The sequence below is a fragment of the Elaeis guineensis genome, chromosome 8 (genome assembly GCF_000442705.2).
Source record: "Elaeis guineensis isolate ETL-2024a chromosome 8, EG11, whole genome shotgun sequence".
NCBI classification, from domain to species: domain Eukaryota; kingdom Viridiplantae; phylum Streptophyta; class Magnoliopsida; order Arecales; family Arecaceae; genus Elaeis; species Elaeis guineensis.
In genome coordinates, this window is record NC_026000.2 from 30,626,508 (window position 1) to 30,642,279 (window position 15,772).

Sequence of the window (15,772 nt, forward strand, 5' to 3'; positions counted from 1 at the left end):
AAGGATCCCACGCAACACCTTGAACATAATGCAAATGGGGCATCCAAAATTTGACGAACTGAGCCTAAAGCGTTGTAAAATAGAGAGATCATTAAGCAGTCACAGAATCCAAACTAACAAAATAGAAATCATTTGTCATTCCACGTACCTTTATTGACATCCATATTATGCAAGAGTTATCCACTGAACCAAAATAATATATCCATCGGCAGACCACTGAAGGTCAAGAACATCCTTGCATTGAAATCAAATGCAGTAAAGTCAAAATAAGAGAAATAAATTAAGGATAAATTATAGGAACATCCCCTCAACGTTAACCCAATTTCATTTATACCCTCTCAATTTTAAAAAAATGTCAAACTAGCCCTTCAAATTTTTAAGATGTTATAAAGTGATTCTACCATTCACTTACCAATAAATGATGCTAGCTTGCCATTTCAATTTACATCAATGCCCCTCTCCCATATAAGAGGGGTCGCCAGCAAGGAAGGGGTGGAGGTAGAGGGAGCCACCATAAAGGGGGAGGGTGGGATCGCAAAGGTCAGCTTGGAGGGTAGGGTAGCATCGAAGGCCTTGTGAACAAGATTGGAGAAGGAGAAGGTGAGGAGGAAGGGAAAGAGAGAAAAAGGGATCAGTAAGAAAGGGGTGGAGGAACCATCGTAGAGGGGGGGCTCATAGGCGGACTTGGACAAGAAAGACGATGAGGGAGAGAGAAAAAGGAAAAGAAGGGGAAGGATGTTGCCAATGAGAAGGGCAGAGCAGGGAGCTGCCATGGAAGGAGAGGCTGTTGGATTTGTGCCTAAAAGCCTAACCTGGCAATTTGATTGGTGTCTAAGGAAAGCAACGGGGGACCCCACACATCTTAACTTACCTGGCCATCTTGGAAGATTCAGTTTCGTGTTAGGTTACTTGTTGACTTGAGTTCACCCATGCCAACTAGGCTGGTTAAACATGTTGATGTGCTAATCTGAATTTGATCAATTGGATGTCAAACCTGTTGATTTAGAAGAGATCTAAACCTAAATTTCATCACTAAATATTAAGTTTAGAAGTCTTCCATCGTTATAGAGATGTGGGTGCCTTCCTGACGTTGATCGTTCTCAGCTAGTTATAGTGGTTCGGTTGCATCAGAAATGTACAATCACTCTATTGACATTTAATGTTCCAGAGTAGAGATGGGGTGGACCAATAACTATTAGATGAGGGTCCCAATGACGGCTTTGCACTCACTGGTGAACGATGGGTCTGACTTAACTAAGAAATGTGCCAATAACTTTAGGTGAGGCCACAGGACTTAAAGACCAAGCTTACTGTATCTTGCTTAATGAAGCAATGGATAAAGTATTATCTATTCATTGGTCTGTATTCACCAATAACTGTTAGGTGAGATGTGTATAGGTTAATGGGACCGCAATACCCACTTGAAACCGATCGCATATAGGTTTCTGTTTCTCCATCCGAGGAGTGTGAAAAAATTCGAAAAAATAGTGGAGCCCTTGTTTGTTTTTAAAGTTTCTAGAACAAACAAGTTTACAAGTACAAACATCTAACTAAAAATTATTCTTTCTGCAGATAACTATGTCGAGTACCAACCCCTTAGCCCGTATCCTCGATCCTAATAGGTTGACCGGTACCAACTACAAAGACTGGCTCCGAAATCTGAGAATTGTTCTCATCTCCAAAAAAACTCACCCATATCCTAAACTAGATGCACCTGTGTTACTTGCTCATCCATCTCCTAATCAACGAGCCGCACTTGAAAAATGGATGGATGAAGATAACAAGGCAAAGTGTTACATATTAGCATCCATGTTCAATGATCTTCAGCGACAGCATGAAGACATAAAGACTGCCAGAAAGATGCTGACTCATTTGCAAGAATTGTATAGTGAGTAAAGTCGCACAGCTCGCTTTGAGGTCTCCCGAAGAATTTTCAAAGCTAAGATGCGTGATGGACAGTCCGTCAATGATCATTATTTGACAATGATCAAAGACATAGAGGAGATTCAGAAGCTTGGGATGAACATGGACAAGGAATTACAGGTGGATCTGATCCTCCAGTCTCTTCCTGATTCGTATGAGCAGTTCATTATGAACTATCATATGAATAAAATCGATAGCACTTTGCCTGAGTTATTGAATATGCTGGTAACAGTAGAGGGCACCTTGAAGAGTTCAAAGGGCACAATTCTGACTGTGGAGCGGGCTTCCTCCAAAAGAAAGTCTTTTTTTAAGAAGAAGAAAAAGAAGAAGCCTGCAAAGAAGCAGAAGATCGAGGCCAAGCCCAAGAAATAGGTTTCAAAAAAGACCGACGATAAGGAAAAATGTTTTCATTGCAACGTCGAAGGCCACTGGAGAAGGAACTATCCGGCCTACCTGACGACTGTCAAGAGCAAGAAGAAGGATGGACCTTCTGAAGGTACATCTGAATTGCTCGTTATTGAAACTAATATAACGGTTTCCTCTTCTTCTAGTTGGGTTCTAAATTCTGATTCAAGTGCCCATTTATGCACTTCTATGCAGGATCTTGAAGAAGTAAGAGGGCTGAGGGAAGGCGAGATCACTCTCCAGATCAGTAATGGAGCAAAGGTTGCTGCTGTGGCCGATGGAACCTATCCTCTACGACTACTGTTAGGACTTAGTTTAATTTTGAAAGACTGTTATTATGTACCTGTAGCCAGTAGAAATTTGATTTCTATCTCTGTGCTGGCATAGGATAACTATAATTTTCATTTCAATAAAGACATGTGTTCAATTTATTTCGAAAAGAAAGTTGTTGCACGTGCTTTTTTGATTGACGGTCTTTACCATTTGCATATGGATGTGAGTGTAAATATTAATGAGCAAGTTGTGAATGTCATAGAGTCTAAGAGACTTAGAGATGGGATTAGTCAAAAGTATCTATGGCACCTTAGGCTAGGCCATATTGTAAAAAACAGACTCAACAAACTGGAGAAAGATGATCTTCTCGGACCGTTGACTTTCGAGTCTTATCCGATTTGTGAATCGTGTCTTCAAGAAAAAATGGTCAAGCTGCCCTTTGTAGGATAAGGAGAAAGGACCACTGAGATATTAGCTCTGGTACATACTGATATGTATGGTCCGTTCGATGTACAAGTCAGGGGTGGATATATCTATTTCATAACCTTTACCGATGATTATTCACGATATGGGTTTGTGTATTTGATGCACCGAAAGTTTGAAGCTTTTGAAAAATTCATAGAGTTCAGAATGAAGTAGAAAAACAGACCGAAAAATCCATAAAGGTTCTTCGATCAGATCGAGGAGGGGAATACCTTAGTGGAGAATTTTGGATCTATCTCAAGGATAATAGCATAGTCTCACAGTGGACACCTCAGCTCAATCAGGTATCCGAAAGGAGGAATCGGATCTTATTAGATATGATCCGATCCATGATGAGCTTCACAGACCTTCCTGTCTTTCTCTGGAGACATGCTTTACTTTCTGCGATTCATTTTTTGAATCAGATTTCCTCTAAATCTATTCCTACCACACCTTATGAGTTATGACATGGTAAGAAGCCAACTCTTGAATACCTCAAGATTTGAAAATGTCCGACACATGTCAAGCGACAGCAGACGGATAAGTTAGAAGCTAGGTCTTTTAGGACTCGCTTTATAGGGTATCCTAAAGAAACTATGGGATACTACTTCTATTTTCCTGAGGATCACAATACAATTGTGAGTTGTTATACCATCTTCTTAAAAAAAGAGTTTATCCAAGATAGAAGCAGTGGGAGGAAGATTGAGTTCGAAAAGAAAGTCTCTGAAGAGCATCGAGTCCAAGAATCTAAACCTAATAATGAGCTAGTAGATGTGATACCTGCTCCACCTTGTAGATCAAGTAGGATCTTCCGTCCTCCTGAAAGACACTTAGGTATTCTTACGAAGGATTTAGAGGAAGCATTTCTTATGGGAGATAAGGACATTATGAATGATCTCAAGACCTACGATGAGACAATGTTAGATATAGACTCCGAAAAATGGATGGAAGCGATGAAGTCAGAAATTGACTCCATTCATTCCAACCAGATTTGGTCCTTAGTAGATCCACCTGAAGGTATTGTATCTATTGGATGTAAATGGATTTACAAAAGAAAAATTGGATCAGATGGTCAGGTAGAGATCTATAAGACAAGGCTAATAGCGAAAGATTATAGTCAATGCGAAGGTATTGACTATCATAAAATCTTTTCGTCCGTAGCCATGCTAAAATCCATCCGTACTCTACTTGCGATAGCAATCTTTCATGATTATGAAATTTGGTAGATGAATGTGAAAACTGCCTTCCTAAATGAATATCTTGAGGAAGATATCTATATGGAGCAACCTCTAGATTTTACATCCAGTGATAGTGATCACAAGGTGCGCAAGCTATAAAGGTCCATATATGGACTCAAGCAAGCATCTCAAAGTTGGAACACTCGCTTCTATGATGTGATCAAAATGTTTGATTTCATAAAAAATGAGGAGCCGTATGTGTACAAAAAGATCAGTGAGCGTGATGTCACATTCCTTATATTGTACATGGATGACATCCTCCTGATTGAGAATGATATTAACATGCTAACATTGGTCAAAGTACGGTTGTCGAAAGAGTTCGCCATAAAAGACCTAGGAGAAGCTACATACATTCTTGATATAAAAGTCTATAGAGATAAATCTAAGAGAATGATAGGACTCTCACAGCGAATGCACATTGAGGAGGTGCTGAAGAGGTTCAGCATGGAAAACTCCAAAAGAGATCTTTTGTCCCTTAGACATGGCATTCATCTCTCCAAGAAGATGTGCCCTGACACACCTGAGGAGATCCAACGCATGAGCAAGATCCCTTATGCTTCGATAATAGGGAGCCTCATGTATGCCATATTATGTACACGTCCTGATATAGCACTTGCTGTGAGTGTCACGAGCAGATATCAGACGAATCTAGGTGAAGAATACTGGATTGCTATTAAAAACATCTTTAAGTACTTGAGAAGGACTAAGGATTTGATGTTGATCTTTAGTGGAGGATCAGAGCTGAAAGTTGAGGGATACACCAATTCAGACTTTATGGCTGATGTCGATGATAGAAAGTCTACATCGGGATGTATCTTCTTATGCAATGGTGGTGCGGTTAACTGAAAGAGTTCCAAGTAGCCGATCATTGCAGATTCGATCATGGAAGCCGAGTACATCGCCGCATCTGAAGTTGCTAAGAAAGCCTTTTGGTTCAAGAAATTCATTGCGGAGCTGAGTGTGATGCCATTGCACTGCACTGTGGCAACAATGGCGCCATAGCCCTTGCTAAGGAGCTCAGATCTCATCAAAAGTCCAAATACATAGAACGACGGTTTTACATCATCCGCTAATACTTCGAAAAGAAGTTCATCGAGGTGCAGAGAGTCAACTTTGCATTGAACATGGCAGACCCACTGACTAAGCCTCTCAACCAGCAGAAGACCGAAGCTCATCTTAAGAAAATGGGTCTTATGTATATGGCCAATTAGCTTTAGGTCAAGTGGAAGTTTGTTGGATTTATGTTCTAGAAGCCAATTGTTGGCTGACACATTATGTAATTTCAGGACTTAAACTTGTACTTGTAATCTTTTTATCATCAATAAAAGATTTTTTCATTCCAATCATATTTATGTATCCATGACTTGTCCTAAAAATTAACAAAAATCATTTTTGTATATTCTTAAAGTGTTAAAAATTTGAGACATACATTAATTAGTAGTTATTTCTAAATACTTTCGATCAAAGAATCATCACGGATGACAATGATCAATCCATTCGAGATCAGTGCACGATTCACCTCTTTGTGGGTAGATGGTCTCGGATCTGCAGTGTAGGGACACTGGAGTGAGGGTACGGATGATTGTTAGAGAACAACTTGCACTGAGCATGACCAACATGAGAACCACATGGATATCTACTCACTCGTCAGTAGTCTTCTCGATGCTGCAGTAGTGTGAGTGGTCCTTTGACCGCGGTGTCATTGGCTATTCGTAGCGAGGCTACTGAGTTTGACTGCATGTTCTCTTGGTTCCTAGCCATTCAAATCCTTACTGTGTATATTGGCTTCAGTAGATTCAAATTTGCTGTTTGGAGTAAGATACATCTAGAAGGGATCTATCGAACTTGATAGAAAAGAAAAAGTCCTATGCGATTTGCGAGACTGAGTTCAGAAAATCTTCGACCAAAGCAAGTGTGAATACTGGAAAAAAATTTTCATGGGATTCACAAATGAACTTGAGTCGAACCAATCTAACATATGACTGACGATGAGGTCTGACGAGTTCTCCACGACCCCCGTCAAGTTGGAACTCACGATAGAAAGACTAAATCATACGATAACTACACCTAAGATTTCGTACTTTCATTCTACTGGGTTGCTACTATATACTGCTAAGAGTCACTGATGGATTGTGAGACTCATCGGACGTCATCTTGATGATCGATGGCCCTCGAAGGATAGAATTGAAATTGTTCCAATCCATCAAAAAGAGTTTCGATGATATTATGATGGAGATCACAATATATCTCACTACCAGATAGAATGAAATCTATGGGATCATACATTAAGGGATTAAATCTCGAATTTGCCAATTAAGCTTATGAAGTTCTAAGTGGGTTAGGATTTATTGAAATCTTATTGGATTTAATTAAACCATGCTAGCACATGGTTAAACCTAATTCTTCTCGAAACTTCGATTTGATCAAATCCATAGCCTTGAACCTAACCTAAATCCATTTAGGTTTTAATTGGGCTCTTAATTGTGAGCCCAAGAGGATTGGATAATGTCAATGAGTTGGTATAAATTATCCTAATATTATCCCTTCATTATCTCCTAATTATCTCTAAGTGAGCATGTGGAATAGATGAAAAGATGGGAGGTGCCTGCTTCTCTTTTTGGCAAGACCAGGAGGCGCCAACCCCCTAAATATGGTAAGAGGGGCCCGCCCCCTTCTTATGGATTGGCGTGGAGAAGAGAGAGAGGGACTACGCCCCCTCTCATATGTCAAGAAACCCCCAAGGGGCACCAAGTGTTGGTGCCCCAAACTAACACTTGGCGCCCCAAACTATCTATCTTATATAAGGTGGGGCGCCCCTTGTACCTACATAAAGAGACTGATAATATGCCAATTATATCTGATTTTATTAGAAAAAAATCAGATTAAAAAGATAGAGTATTCTTATGAGATAAGGATATACCTTTTTAAGATAATTAGATTTTTATTATAAGTCAAAGTAGAGCTTATATAAAAAGGTCTCTAGGGTTTCTAAGAAGAATTTTGGTAAAACAAAAAGTCTCTCTCTCCCTTCTCCATGCCTCCCTTCCTCCCTTTCTTCTCTTCCACGCCCAAGGTTTGGGCGTCCCACTTTCCACACGCCAAAAGGTAGAGATGATTTGTCTTCAAAAGCGAAAAACGAAGAGAAGAAGAAGAAAGCTGCAGATCAAAGAGTTGATCCTGCAGTCTAGATCAAAAAGTTGATCTAAGTTCTCAAAGCTGAAATTCTACTTGAAAAAGAAGAATCTACTACGAGAAGATCGATTCGAGATTGATCCCGATAGATATCCATAGAGGTCGAATATTTGTGCGGCTCGAGCATCTACGAATCCATGATCATCGATAGCGGTGAATATCTACCCACGCTAAGGTATTGAGATTCGATCTCATATTTGTTTTTAAATTTCAGATTATATGTTTTTTTTTTCTGGACTTGGGTAGGATTAGATTTGATTTTATGCATTTGGGGTTAAAGGGTTTAACCCGTTTTGTTTTCTGCTGCGTTCAAAAAGAGTTTTAAAATATACACATGCTGCCTACCCGATTTTCTAACAAGGGCTTATGGGTTGGTTTAGAGCACGAGAATGAGGAGGAAAAGTGGGTAAGGAGGAAATGAAAGGGGAAGGAGGGCCACTAATGTGGAATGGATGGAGGTAGAAGAAACTGCCATGAAGAGGGAGGACTCATGGGTGGCTTTGAAGGAGGACAATAAGAAGGAGAAGGAGATGAAGAGGAAAAGGAAGAGGAAGAATAATGGGTTGCTGGCAAGAAGGGGTGGAGGTAGAGGGAGCTGCTATTGAGGGAGAGGGCTCATGGATAGGGTTGGAGGAAGAGAAGGATGAGAATGAGAAGTGGATGAGGAGCAAGGGAAGGAGAAGAAAAGAGAAGTCGCTGGCAAAGAATGGATGGAGGTGGAGGGAGCCATCATGGAGGGGGAAGATAAGGAGGAGAAATGGGTGAAGAAGAAGGAGAGGAGGTGGAAAGAGGGGTCACTGGCGAGAAATAAATGGAGGTAGAGGGAGCCGTCATAGAGCGGAGGGCTCATGGATAAGCTTGAAGAAGGAGAATAAGGAGAAGAAATAAGTGAGGAGAAAAGGGAGGAGAGAAAAAGGGAGAAGGAAGAACACCAACGATGAAGGAGGAGGGAAGCAATTAGAGAGGAGGAAAGAGATGGGATAATGGTAGTTTGGTCATTTTATAAAATAATGGTATCATATAATGGCCACATGACATCATTCCGTTATGAAGATAAATATTAGGACTATTTTGAAATATCTCAAAAATTTGAAAGGCTAATTTGACACTTTTAAAGTTGAGAGGACGTAAGTGAAATTGAACTAAAGATAAAGAGGCATTCCTGTAATTTAGCCTAAAATTAATGCTTATTACAAATAGAACACTATCAAGAAAGGAATAGATTTTACAATAATGTCTTTAATACTTTCCAAGTATTGCCATCATCCATGGAGCGTAATTTCCAGATGACTAGTTCACCTCCTGCAATTCAAAAAGGAGTAATAACATGGAAATCTAAAATAATATGAGAAGATGTTTGGTTTAGCCAAATATCATCAAGGCCTATTTGCTTTTTAAAGAAATGCATATTTAACAATGAGGATACTAGCGAACATCCACTTATTAACGAAAGTATCCTTAAATACATACCATCAGCACCAGATGCAAGGTGTTCTCCTGCAAAAATACAAAAAAGAAAGTCATTGCTCATTATAGGCATGAAATAAAAGGATTGCACAAAAGACCTTTATCTTGAAAACAAGATATAAGTTCATGGCATTAAATGGAGGATGGCAACGAGAAGAGGCAGTTTGTACAATGAAAACTATTGTTTATGTCAAAGCATGATTTAAAAAAAAAAAAAAAACCTTCAGGTAGGCCTTTTGACTATACTTTCTTTCTCAAAATTTGAAGTCAAAACCAGACCTATTATTCTTAAAAGTTCCATAGTCAAGATTGGTTTCCATAAGTATAGAATGTAACTGGAAACATTCATCATGTAGTGCAATTGACTCAATCTCATATATGTAGTAATAACTACGGCTTGCAAAGAAAATATGCAAAAACCTCAAATAGAATCCCAGCATGTTGATTGCCCACTCATCAAGATGCAAAGATGATATAAGCAGCATCATGAACTGGAAGGTTGTTCGTCAAGATGCTAAAGAGTTTCCATAATGAAGACCGGGAAATTAATGAATTAATCACAGTTCGCAGTACCGCTTTCCACATATGCACACACATACAGACACATTTGCACATGCAAAACAATTGCAGCTGTGCATCTGCACATATATTACATGATGGTCCTTGTTGGTAACATTATGTCATGCTCACAAATTCATACTTTCCAAATAATTTGGCATGGAAATTAAAATCTGGGTGATGGCAACAATTCATGTTCTCGAATAATTCATGAATGTTTTAAAAATTATACATAGTGTAACATGTTAGCAAAAATTCACATGCCACTAGTATTAGAAGAATATATTAACATTAAGAACTAGAAAAATTTTAGGATTTGGCAAAACTTTTGGGATTTCTGTACTGCGAAGCATGGTGATTTTTACATTTATTTATTAGGTATACATAAGCCAAGCCAGCCAAAGTGGCACAAAGGAATGAACAAAGAAAATTCAGGCCTGGGCTTAGGTGCTAGGCTGTAAAATCCAGCTGGCCCCAAGTTCAGCCCATTCTAGTCCAATAAAATGCAGAGACTCAGGCATGATTGGTCTTCGGTCCAGTTTTGAACCAGGCCGGCCTCAAGAATAGGGTTTAACACCACATCATAATCAGGCGTTGGCTTACATTCTCCTTTTATGGAAACATATTGTCTTCTAGAGCACTATAAATACAATTGAACAACCAGATCATACATATCAAAAATCTTGGTGGACTGACACAGTGATTAAACTTTTCATGTTCCCATCTTCATTGTTATGCAAAGATAACTGAATAATGGGAGAAGTAATTGTGATGAAACTAGGAGACATGATAACAACCATCAGAATTTTGCAACAATTAACTATAGCATATAAAATATTTACACATGGATTTATTTACGCTGTAAAATCCAGCTGGCCCCAAATCAAGTCAATTCTAGCCCAATAAAATGCACAGACTCAGGCAGGATTGATCTGGCATCCTCAGTCCAGTTTTGAACCAGACTGGCCTTAAGAATGGGGTTTTACACCATACCAATCAGGCATTGGCTTGGCCTAGCCCATTGATTGCTCTAGTGCTACACATTCTCCTTTTAATCAAATAAGTACATATGGTTCTATGGAGCACTATAAATACAATTGACCAACTGGACTGCACATATAAAAATGATTGAACCTTTCATGTGCCAATCTTCATTGTCATGCAAATGGGTCTGAGTAATGGGAGAAGCAATTGTGATGGAACAATGAGACTCAATAACAACTATCAGAACTTTGCAACATACTTTAATATAGCATATAAAATAATTATACACCATGATTTATATTCACGCATCGAATTTTCTGAAGTTTGCTCACACGAGCAGATACATTCACTGCAATAATATGCATTTATTTGGTCTAAGCATAAAATTGTATACAGAATCTATTAGACAAGAGAAAAGGAAAATACTTTTTTTTAAGAAGAAAATGTAAAAGTTGCACAGACTGCAGAAAGGATTGACCAACAAAAACAATTCCATAAATCTAGATTAAAGCATTGTAGCTTCAAACTTCATTCTCTATACAATAATGTTGTTAACCAGATTTTGAATTATGTTAGGCAGGCTAAGCAGGAATTTCTTACTGGAAGGAGAGAACCGCATAACATTATAGCAGAACTATGATAAGAAAGGCTGTTTTGATAGGCAACTGCTGGAAGTTTCTTTTGCAATTCATTTGAGGTTACAACCCAAAGCTGCAGATAAAATATGACCATATCCATTGAAAGCTCAATAGAACAAATAGCAATGTGTTGATCAAAGATCTAAAAAAATGATGCCAATATTTTAGCCAGAGTAAGCAGTCTTTCTTTCACTAATATAAATATGAATGAACTATAAACTGAAATATCATAAAAACATAAAAGGAACTGTACAAGGGCAAGGCAAGTCCCAAGCTACATTGTTACTTTTGGGGTAGACACTATCTCTTAAAACAAGGTTTTCCCTTTAAATGGATGCTCATTTTTGGGTGTCCTTTTTTCTGAATAACTCATATTTGTTTTAGATTATATTTACTTAAGGATAAAAAAAATATTGCAAAGGAGATTATGAATCAAAAGTTTCTCAACAAGTAGGTATATAGAGAGGGATCTTGATTAGCTAGGGCATCCAAAAAAAAAAAAAGTCCCCATAACTCTCTCAGTACACAACAATTCATAACTATGCCCTTAACCTGATGAACATGGTAGCATTTTTCTGGTTCAATGTTAAAGTTGGGAGCTTTTATCCTTCACAACATAAGAGAATCGAAAATAAGGATTATAGGATTGCTGGAGGCTTTAGAAAGATAAAAAGGTTATACTTTAAATATGGTCCTGGTCTCATTGCTACAATTCAAGCTGATTCATCATAATACATGCAGTAGTTTTAACAATTCAAACAGTTTTCTAGTATCGAATCGGTAGTTAAAACATTTTTATTAAACTTCCGCTACCATGTTGTACCAGCTATTCGCACTGATATGTTTACTTTAAATATTTCACCATTCCAAACACTATGAAATTGTTTATTAAATGAATCACTCCTGATGAAACAGTGGCAAGTTGAACCTATTTTTTTTAAAAAAAACAGATCACATTTTTGTGGTTTTCATCATTCCACATGAAATCCAAACCAAGTTGGGAGAGACACAACCAATGTAACCTCCGGCAGTGAAAATTAGGGAAACTGAACCCATAAAATCCATGTAATCAGCCGACTACCTCAATTATTGCACGATTAGTGAAGACGCGTCTGTTGGAATCAATCGAAATCCCATCTTTTGAGACCCGAGTAAGGTAAAAGTAGGAGGGGGAATAGATGTGTACCTTGATGTCGTGATCGGCACCGCCGGTGGCGAGAGGACGAGTTGTGGGTGGAAATCTAGGGATAGGACCGGCTCGGTGTCGTGCCAGTTGATCTGAACTATCCCTGCTCTCATCTTCCACTGGATTTCCTAGGGTTTCTCTCTCTTTCTTCCCCCAATCTCTTAACCCCAAAGAAACAAGGGTGGGGAATTGGGAAGAGAGATATGGCGCGGAGTTGGTGATTTAAGGGCGGCAAGTTGATCATGCACGTACTGCGAGCGAGACGTGTGGTAGATGGAACTTCACGTGTGATGCACGTGACCATCTTATGATGGCCTTTTGGGAAACAAGAGTGGGAAAAGGTGGCCTGATATCAAAGCAACGACTAGATCATAACCTCATGTGATGTATGGAATATCTTCGTGACCTCTTGCTCTACTATTCTCATCAAGTTCAATCTCTCACTACCACCATGTTGCCTTTTTTGCCGTTGTCTCCACCTCCTTTGTGCTTCTCTTGATCGTACTTGTCCTCTTCTTCCTCTTTTTCTTCCATCTCCACTGTTCTCTGTGTCATGCCTATGTTTGTGACCATACCTTTTCTCTCAACTCTCTTACTGTTTTCTCCTTTTATCACTTTTCCTTCCATGACTTTCACTAGCCACTGTCTCCTTCGACGTATTTTTTTTTCTTTTATGGAGGGAGAGGGTGAGGGGGGTGTGGTAAGAAATTCTATACGAAAGAAAGGTGAACAAAAAATTAATTACATAAGGTAAATAGTGATGCCCACCACGACCAATGTAAAACTTAAAATAACAACTCTCTGGAAACAAAGGAACATACAGAAGAGAACGCCAGAAGGGTCTCAGATATATTAGAAAAGTAAAAAAGATAACAGAAAGAGTACTAGGATAAAATACATATAGGTAAAAATAGATATGCCAAGCCAGCTATCGGATACGAAGAAGCACCAATCCAAAAGAGCAGCAGAAAGATTACGAAGGATGCCAAAAGCAACAATGTGCTTGGTGACAAGGAAAAAAATATAAAAAAAATTGTTATTCTAAAAGATATTTTATTAATTTTGATAAAGATTGATCAATTTGAAGAACTTGCTTTTAGATTTTTGAAAAGATAAATAATAGAAATAGTATTCTCTTCTTCGTGGATTTTCTAATCATGAGACATATCTTAGATGAATTTTTATCAAAAGATCAAAAATCATTAGGAAGATCAATTATCCCAATCCCAAATAAGTCGGTTGGAGTTTTTAAGAAACTTCATAATCACATAGACCAAAAGGCATGATACTGTTTACAAACTAATCCATGGTATGGTTAATTTTGATACGTTAGGCCCTGAAAGAAGGAAAATTATCGATGCAACTGATAGAAAATATATTATATCTACGGTGTTTGTCCACTTTATCTTTACAATTTGAAAACAAAGGGACATGATATGGTCAATAGACATAAAGGGGAAAAATTAATATATTTATGGTGAAAATTAATATATTTATCAATCACAAGTGGTTAGTAGCAAGGCTGATGTAACAATTTGTTTCCAATTTTCAAGAATTGTTGAGGCTTATTTCGACTGGAGTCCTGGAGCATGTCTAAGTTTTTAATTTTATTTCTCAGAGAAGATCACATTGGTGACCATATATGTCAAGGTTTCTATCATATCACTATATTAATATCAACACTAACTGATATAATACAGATATCAATCCAATCTCTTAATCAATCTTTTACATATTTTGAGATAATTTGTAGTATTAAATATTCAAATTAACTTTTAAGTCATAGTTAATTTTGGATATGTTTGTTAAGATTTGCAAAATAAAAATAAGCAGCGGTTGGTTTAGCAAGCTGGAAGAAATCCTTTGTTGTACTCCAGATATCATGCATGATTGCCCTGACCAATTTGTGCTGTCCCCCCTCTTGCAATATCTCATCCCTAGTGAAAATGTTAAATCATACATTAAAACTTGATTACATGGCCAATGTGCTATCCGAAGGAATTATACTACACTTCTCCAGCAACAAATGTTCTATTCATAATTCACTAAAACAAATTCTAGCCACATGTATGGTGATAAATTTTGTAGGAAAGAAACCAATTAATAATAGTAATAATAATAAAGAAGCCATTGTCCAGAAACAAGGGAAATCATTTCAAGGACTCCAACATTTCCCTTATATAAGACATTCATCTGCTCGGATCTTTCAGCAACCACAGTCTAGCTTTTTAGACTCCATCGTCTACTATGCATTTTAACACTAACATAGCAAATAAGCCAGCTAAGAGCTAGCCATTTAGGAACAGAATGCACTTCTTAATCATGTACACATGAACCATCCAAGACATCAAAGTGCCAAACAGAAACACCCATGCAAGCCTTTCCAGTACTCTCCACAAGCCTCTAAAACATAGAAACATCTAAACCAACCAAGACAAAGGCTACACTCCCTTTACAAGCCAGAGAGCTTTATAGCTACAAAAGCTGAATTAAACCTATCCCTTTTGGTCCTCAATAACTTTAGAGCACTTTTATATTTCTCTGTCACCCAAGAATTGATATAATTTCCAAAGCTATGGTGCACAAGTGCTCCAACACCTCCTCCCTGCTTGCCATCTCCGCCGGGTACGGCAGCCGGGGTGCTTCCGGAACAACACGCGGCAGACGTTGGGATACTCGGCGGCGGCGCTCACGTGGACGAAGGCATAGTCGTACGACTCGGTCGACAAGGCATCGAGCGACCATTCCAGGGCCTCGCCGGCGTTGCTGTACTTGGCGGCGCACTCCCGGAGGACGGCCCGGAGCGAGGGGTCGGCGGCGGAATGGGAGAGGGCGGCGGTGAAGGAGGAAGTGTTGGTGGCGTTGGAGATAGCGAGGTGGATGGCGATGGTGGAGAGGCCCCTGACGTCGGCCTTGGGGCTCTCAGGGTCGGACTGGAGAGAGGAGACGCAGAAGTTGTAGTAGGTGGTGGTGTTGCACGTCTTTTGGATGAGGGTGGGGGCATCGGTGGTGGGGGTTTGGGTGGAGAGCGAGAGAGTGAGGAGAGAGAGGAGCGGGAGGAGGCGAGGAAGAATGGAAGCCATGGAGAGAAGGAGAGGTTGGTGAGGTGGTGGCCTGGTGGGGGATGAGTTGGGTTAGGAGGCTGTGGTGGAACGTGGAATGGTACAGAGTGCTTCCATGGGGTTTTGATTGTTTTGGAGACCGTATGTCGACCTTTGTTGGGTTTATTGTCCTTTGCTAACACGTGAATGGTCCCTGCTGTGGGTTCATGTGCCGTCGTGGGGAGGGTCAAGACGGATCACGTGCTGCCAATGACCGGCACGGTTAAACCTCAGTAGCACTCCGGTAGATAAAAAGGTAAAAACAGAGTCTTTGTACCAAAAAAAAAAAAAAAAAAAAAAAAACAGAGTATAATGTTAAATAACCAAGGTTTAACACACCAATGT

General features: G+C 39.1%; 2 protein-coding genes across 6 annotated transcripts in view; both read right to left on the minus strand.

Moving 5' to 3' along the window:
* The window catches only part of LOC105034574 (chromatin assembly factor 1 subunit FAS2 homolog), a 69,278-nt gene extending 56,734 nt beyond the window's left edge, over positions 1-12,544 (minus strand). For 2 of the 5 annotated variants that reach the window (XM_073242594.1, XM_073242593.1), the window contains exons 1-3: positions 12,327-12,544; positions 8,964-8,990; positions 8,723-8,795 (exon numbers count right to left, since the gene is read on the minus strand). The gene's annotated coding sequence lies outside the window, so the exon portion shown is untranslated. The remainder of the gene's footprint in view (positions 1-8,722; positions 8,796-8,963; positions 8,991-12,326) is intronic. The other 3 variants (XR_012133909.1, XR_012133907.1, XR_012133908.1) reach the window with 3 other exon arrangements.
* Positions 12,545-14,502: 1,958 nt separating this feature from the next.
* On the minus strand, positions 14,503-15,515 carry LOC105034572 (cell wall / vacuolar inhibitor of fructosidase 2). The gene has a single exon (XM_010909784.3). It carries the CDS (start codon positions 15,407-15,409, stop codon positions 14,900-14,902), a length of 510 nt encoding a protein of 169 aa, XP_010908086.2. The 5' UTR covers positions 15,410-15,515; the 3' UTR covers positions 14,503-14,899.
* Between the last annotated feature and the right edge of the window lie 257 nt (positions 15,516-15,772).